Source organism: Capsicum annuum, chromosome 6, assembly GCF_002878395.1.
Source record: "Capsicum annuum cultivar UCD-10X-F1 chromosome 6, UCD10Xv1.1, whole genome shotgun sequence".
Taxonomy (NCBI): Eukaryota; Viridiplantae; Streptophyta; class Magnoliopsida; order Solanales; family Solanaceae; genus Capsicum; species Capsicum annuum.
The window spans coordinates 1-7,268 of NC_061116.1; the positions used below are offsets into that span (position 1 = coordinate 1).

The window sequence follows — 7,268 nt, forward strand, 5'->3', positions numbered from 1 at the left end:
AATCCTCCCCTCATGAGCTAGCGGTCTTGGACAATCCTCCACTCATGAGCTAGCGGTCTTGGGCAATCCTCTCCTCATGAGCTAGCTTTTGAGGGTGAGTTAGGCCCCAGGTCCATTCATGAGCTAGCGGTCTTGGGCAATCCTCCCCTCATGAGCTAGCGGTCTTGGGCAATCCTCCCCTCATGAGCTAGCTTTTGAGGGTGAGTTAGGCCCCAGGTCCATTTCTTTATAGTAACTTTTATGTCAACCATATATTTGTATTGAGAAATCTGTTAGATAAATAAGAAATATTGAGTTGCAATCTGTTGTTGCCCATTTTATGTCAACCATATATTTGTACTGAGAAATCTGTTAGATATATAAGAAATATTGAGTTGCAATCTGTTGTTGCCCATTCAGGTATTTCTACTGTACCATTGACTATCAGAAAATAAAAGGATATTTTGCATACCCTGTTAGATATATAAGAAATATTGAGTTGCAATCTGTTGTTGCCCATTCAGGTATTTCTACTGTACCATTGACTATCAGAAAATAAAATGATATTTTGCATACCCATAGTGTCCATGCCAGCTTGCGCACAGGTCGATAAACTTGAGTGTCTATTGAAATAACGTAGCAGAACAATTAATGACGGCTAAATTCTCTGAATAATTTATTGTGAGAGCCTCCGTAAGTTGGAGATTAGAGACTGCCCCTTTGGCGACTAGGCTCTGTTGGCCAATGCTGCAAAGCTGGAGACAAATGCAATCCCTTTGGATGTCCAACTGTTCAGTATGTTTTGAAGCATGTAAGCTGCTATCTCAGAAGTTGCCAGGGCTTAATGTTGAAGTTATAGACAATAGAGGTCATCCGGATACGAGACCAGAAAGTTTCCCCGTTGAGGAACTTTCATATACAGGACAGTGTCAGGAAGGAGGTTCGACACTCCTGTTTTTGTTTGGATAATTGCTGAAGATGCATCATCGACTCCATATTGCATTTGTAGAAGGAGTATTTTAGTGTTTTAAGGTACCGTGAGTGCATCTTTGAAAACTCTTTTTTTATTCAATTTTCAAATTTTACATTTCATGTTTGAAGTTGAAATAATAGGATCTTGAAATGGCTTAGTTGGTTGAATGGCTGAGAAAGAAGCAAACATTCTAGATAGTATAAGCATATGATTGTGAATTCAATTATTATCGCATTAACTTGATATTGCAGCAGAAACTCATAAATTTCAAATCTTGGATCCATCTCGTTTGAAAAGAACATAGCATAGAATAAGAGATACCTATTGGCAGAAAGTAACAAAATACTGCTGCTATGCTACTGTAGCACTGGAAGAAAAACCAAAGCATGAATCAATGTATCTGTCTTTCTTTTTGCCAGAAAAGTTAAAAGTAAAGAAAACAGTGATAGGAATAGTACTTGGTTGTACAAGATTAATTTTTCAAAGCGAAAAATTATCCTATCAAAAGTTCATTCATGCATGTAATTGCTTTTATTGGTACACAGTGGCGGAGCCAGAATTTTCACTGAGGGGGTTCAGAAGTAAATATACGGACTAGTCGAAGGGGGTTCAACATCTACTATATATACATAAAAATATTTTTAACCATATAAAAATAGTATAATTTTTCAACGAAGGGGATTCGGATGAACCCCTGAAATGTATGTGGCTCCGCCACTGCTGGTACATGGAGTGTTCCTCCACGTATTACTCGACGTAAAATGGATACTGGATTCCTCTTGGATGATTTAAGCAGACGCCAGGGTGATTTTGCACTCCCGATTAATTTAAATTTGAATCACACCGTACAAGGCATATTAAAGAAAAAATTCTGGGCAAACAACATAAATCCCGATAGTTTGGAGCTTAATTACAAAAAATCTCGATATTTTGCATAATTATTGAAAATCTCAACTTTGTGTCTACTGACATACATAATTAGATCTTGATACATCCAACGAAAATGCATCTTTGCTTTGTAAAGATACATAATTAGCTTCCATTACGTTTTTTTTTTTCGATTTTGAATCTGTCGAGATGCATAATACATCCAACAAAGATACTTTTTTTTTCTTTTGTAAAGAAACATAATTAACTCCCGATACATTTTTTTCTATTTTGGGTTTATCGAGATACATAATTAGCTCCCGATACATCCAACAAAGGTACATAATTAGTTGAAATTTTAGTAAGGGTATGAATTTACTGCTCTAAACCACATTTGAATAACTCCGAGCAACAGATTCTTCATCTCCTTCCGAACCTTCCTGCATTCGACTTTGTAATGCAATCCCACTAAGGTGATAGTTTCCATGATGTGTGTGTGAGTAAAAGTTGTTTCATTTCTAATTGAGTAGCAGCTAGATAACAAACTTCTCGTCGTTCAGCTCATCAATCCTATATTTAATGTACCTTGAGGATTCTTGACAAAGGAATAGGAGAAGCGTGCTCATCAGTGAAGGAGGCCCATAGCCATGTTGGGCCTGTCGAAGATATTCAACTTGCAATCTGCCAATGAAGGGGGTAATAGTCAATTACCTAGTGCAATGTATCGATAAACTTCTTTTTCTTACAAACAGGAGGGAAATATGCATCAATTTTGTCTAAAAGTTTGAGGTGGAATATCCTTAGGAACAACACTTACTGTTGCACATCAACATCTTGATCATTAGAAACAGCAGTCTCTCAACTTCAAATGCTTATCGGTGGCTGATTCTTGTTGACGTAAATTCCACTGCCCTGATCTCAATTCAGATACTTTGCACTACGAATATCCCACTTCTTTTTGCATTGGACTTTCCCAGTAACTTTATTACCAGAAGAGGTTTCACATTGTTTGTGATGATGGTACTTCTTGAATGATTTACAGAGACTGACAAACTTGCATATGGTACAGAGGATGCCGACCTTTTGTTTGACTTCCTTCTTGACCATCAAATCAGAGAATCGGCAATCCCATGAAATGATTCGCTTCAATGAGAGACTTACAGTTGAAGTCGCCGGTGTTCGGTGGCAGAAAACTGACAGTGCGAGGCATAAAATTTTGTAACACAATCTATGATGACATTTAGAAATAATGATGCGAATTAATTATAGGAGCAAAATAAAAGCAAGAAAAAAGATGGAGTAGGTTCATGTGATATTATTTAAAATAAGAAACGACCCTTTTAAATCTTGTTGCTTCAAGCAAATATCTTGCCTTGAAGATTAGTTATATATCAAAGCCCACCTTGAGTTGCACGTGGTCATTGTGGAAGTTGGCTGCTTGCTTCACCAAAAGGTCTATTGGAGCAACCACTACACAAACTGGTATCGGAAATTTCTATTGCTTGACGTAAAACTGATAGTGGATTATTTCGGAAGATGCCAGACTGATATATCCTTTCTGATCTAGCCACACTCGAATAATTCTGAGCAGCAGGTTCTTCATCCCTGTCCGAACCCTCCTGCATTAGATTTTTAATGAGATTCTTGTCTGTTGTTTCACAGCTATCACAGAAAGAGTACTTCAGAAGATCTAACTGCAACAGCAACCAAAATAGCTTTTTCCTTTGTTAAGTTACAATGTAAATCCACATTGTCAAATTTGTACTTCAAAAGCACTACGGAATTGACCATACATAACAGAATTGACCAAAATAGCTGTGTTTGACGTGTATCCTATGTTAATTGATTTAGACTATTTAAATGATTAAAGATAAGATTTTAAGTATGTGTAATAAGTAATAGAAAATTTAATGGGAACAATCCCAGATAACAACTCTACCCTAACAGAGCTCATCAACCAAGAGAGCATAATTGCATTACAAGTTTCTCACTGCTCATGCAGTTATTCTCTATAGTTATCCTTACTACATGCTCCAGTTACAAAGCCAAATTTCCTCTTTCATACAAAGCAATTCACATTGAACGACTCCACACTCCATAATTCTCTGAACCAGTAAGTTTGTTTGAAATCAATGTAGCACCCGAAACTTCTGATGTCCCTATGTACAATGGGTCAGTAGAGTCTGTCTTTGGTGCCATCTTTATTCTTCAAAAACAGCTAAATTCCACACTGATCTAAGCTACACTTTCAACAATCTAAGCTATCGACACAATTGCAGACAAAACAACTCAGAAGAATGCAATCGAAATAGAGATCTAACCACTTGATGCTTCAGCTAAGAACTCAGTGATCTAAACTATTCTTCAGTTGAATCTCAATCTCCTTGCATCTCATATATAGCCCTCACAGTTGAAGAGAAGAGGAAAGAATAAGAAGGAAATCACAAATCTTCATTGATGTAAAGGAAAATGTAGTTACAGAATACAGCATTTGAGTGACTTAGGAGCTATTTATAGAGTAGAACCAATTCTCTAGAATCACCTAGAAGCTACCTAGATGTCACCCTCTTAGCTAGCAAGTTGTTACAACTAACTTCAACCAACTTATCCAACCGATTGTACATCTTAGGCAAAGCAATAGTAACCAATACAATGAAACAGTAAAAAATGTTAAACTGCTTTCACCAATGCTAACTAATGCTAATTTGTTCTATAATCTCAACAAGGACGATTTAACTTAGAGCCTCCATTACCTGGGACAGATTCAATACTTTTAATAATGGCCTTGTGGCTTCAACTTTGGCATCAAATTGTGAGAACAAACAATGGAGGCCTTGAGGATTCTTGACAAAGGAATAGGAGAAGCGTGCTTATCAGTGGAGGAGGCTGATAGCCATGTTGAGCCTGTAGAAGATATTCAAATTGCAATCTATCAATGAAGGAGGTGACAGCCATTTACCTAATGGTACTCAAATTAAGCTTCTTTTTCTAAGAAACAGGAGGGAAATATGCACCAATTTTGTCTAAAACTTTGAGATGGAATATCTTCAGGAACAACACTTACTGTTGCACCTATATGAAGATCTTGATCATTAGAAACAGCAACTCCACAACGCCAAATGGCGCTCATCGGTGGCTGATTCTTGATGACGTAAATTCCACAACCCTGCATCACAATTCAAGATCTTTGTACTGCGAATATCCCACTTCTTATTGCATTGGACTTCCCCGGTAACATTATTACCTGAAGAGGTTTCACATTGTTTGTGATGATGGTATTTCTTTAAAGATTCACAAAAACTGAGATAGAGGATAACTTGCTCATGGTGTAGAGGTTGCCAGTTTCCTTTTGTTGGACTTCCTTCTTGTCCATCATATTGGAGTCAGCAATCCCGTGTATGTTTCAAAGAGAGACTTACAGTTGAAGTAGCTGGCGTTCGGTAGCAGCAAACTCGCAGTGCTAGGCATAGCAGCGGCACGCCAACTAAAAGGGTTCTTCTTTATGATAGGGACAGAATGAAAGAAACTTTTATTATTTATGCTTCAGATTATGAACTTTTGAATAACAATTCATTAAACATATGTACAACCTTTAATATGGTTGACTACTGTAAGATGTACTGATGAGTTGTTTGTTTCCTTCTCCTGTATTTCCTCTTCATTTTCTTCATTCTACCAAAGTAACTTCTCCTTCCATTCCTTTCAAGTTCTCAGGATCTGATGCATAAAACATGCAAAAAATGTCATTTTCGAGATATCGATCAAGGTCGAAAATCAAATGGTGTTCACAAAACTTTATCCCAAAATGTTTATCTGCACACTTGAGCATACACCACAACAAATGCTTACCATTTTAATTTGTTTTTTCCTTATTAGCAAAAGTTTATTGTGATGAAATGGGATCACATCATCTACTCATTTCTACCTAAAGTTCACAAAAAGTTCAATTGAGAATTCATCAAACACATTGTAAATAACACGCATAAATTTGGTTTCTAAGAAGCAAATCAATAGAGAAGAACCTGTCTTAGATAATGGGATATTATTCGGGCCAAGGATCTGAAGCTTGTCTTCTCCCGTGATATCTTCAACATATTGTTTAATCTCCAGAGCTGAATCTTCAAGTTGAGGGCTCCATCCCCAAAATTAGGCGGAATCTCTGTAAGCTTGCTACATCTCCACAGTGCTAATTTCTCAAGCACGGGAAAGGATTCCTCTCCAAACTCCCACTTAGCAAGAGTCACTTCTTCCAAGCACAAATATTTGAGATTCTCAAAGGTGTCTTCCTCCCCCATGTTCCATTCTCTCCCATGTTCCATTCTCCCCCCTGCATGATTGTTCTAAAAAGGAACAACTTTTCAAAGTTGGACAGTCTCGCTATTGTTGATAGTGAAGCGGATGTCAGAGGAAATTTCCACAACGACAATAATTTCAAATTGGAAGGAAAGTGAAAATCCCACGACCAATTTGTCGCTAAAGAGGGCCCACTGTCATTTGTATTTGAAGTTTCAAAATCTGCTGTAAGGTAATATAGTTAACTTAAGTGATCCAATTTCGGGAACCAATATCTCTCTTTTGAGTAATCCCAGGATTCCTTGAGATCAAATACAAGACTTTGAATATTGGGGAACCTTTTGAAAATATCCTCTGTTTCTTTCGAATAGGAAAGCACGAGGGTCTAATATTCTCAAGTTCTCTAACTTTGCGTCCTTTGCTATCCGTATTGGTTCATCTGTATCCAAATCAAAGCAAGAACAAGCCTCCATGGCCAGCACTCGCAACTTCACAAGATCCCAAATATTCGGTAATAGTACTAAGGTTGATCCTTCGTTACCAACCAACAGGAATTCGAGATTCCAGAGGTTTGAGAACGATGAAGGCAGAGATTTAACTTCTGTCCCAATTTTTAAGAACCTCAAATGATTCAACATGCATATTTCATTTAGCGAAGAATCTTTCACCATCATAAAAGAGGGATCCAAGTACAACACTCTAAGAATCCTCAAGTCTCTTACGTGACATGCATCAGCAAGAAGATCTTCCATCTCGTCTCCCATTATCAACAAAGAACAAAGGTGCTTACCAGAGTGCCTTTTCTTTTTTGAATTGAACAGGATGAAGTTGTTAGGCTCAAAGTGCTCCTTATCATAATTAATGGTTACTATGGTTGCCATCAAATCTGAAGAAGAAGATGGATCACTTGAACTTATCTCGCCAAACAACTTTTCCTCTCTTGCTTTTATCAAACAAAAGTCGTGTACAAGATCATGTAGCTGGCAAGTCGGGTTATCACCTATCTCATTGAAAGAAATTACCAAACTACTGGAAATTAAATTATCCAAATAAATGTCATGACCTGAACTGGGCCCTGGCCGTGACGAGCATTCCCGAACCCGAAGGCCCGGAACGCCCTCTGTCTATCTGGTAATCATGCACATAATTCATATGA

The 7,268-nt window shown here is 37.6% G+C and overlaps 1 protein-coding gene and 1 long non-coding RNA gene across 3 annotated transcripts; both read right to left on the reverse strand.

Moving 5' to 3' along the window:
• Positions 1–2,053: 2,053 nt before the first annotated feature.
• On the reverse strand, positions 2,054–4,546 carry LOC124899660. 2 transcript variants are annotated; one of them, XR_007056916.1, is made up of 4 exons: positions 4,141–4,546; positions 3,222–3,438; positions 2,637–3,047; positions 2,054–2,500 (listed from the first exon to the last, which is right to left on the reverse strand). It is a non-coding gene; the product is annotated as an uncharacterized LOC124899660 (long non-coding RNA). The 2 variants fall into 2 exon arrangements; XR_007056915.1 differs by lacking the exon at positions 4,141–4,546 and having other exon boundaries at positions 3,222–4,116.
• Positions 4,547–5,455: 909 nt separating this feature from the next.
• Positions 5,456–6,282, reverse strand: LOC124899659 (putative late blight resistance protein homolog R1B-13). Its single transcript, XM_047414627.1, has 2 exons — positions 5,842–6,282; positions 5,456–5,536 (listed from the first exon to the last, which is right to left on the reverse strand). The coding sequence occupies exons 1-2, from the start codon at positions 6,136–6,138 to the stop codon at positions 5,522–5,524; spliced, it is 312 nt and encodes a 103-aa protein (XP_047270583.1). The 5' UTR covers positions 6,139–6,282; the 3' UTR covers positions 5,456–5,521.
• Positions 6,283–7,268: the final 986 nt, after the last annotated feature.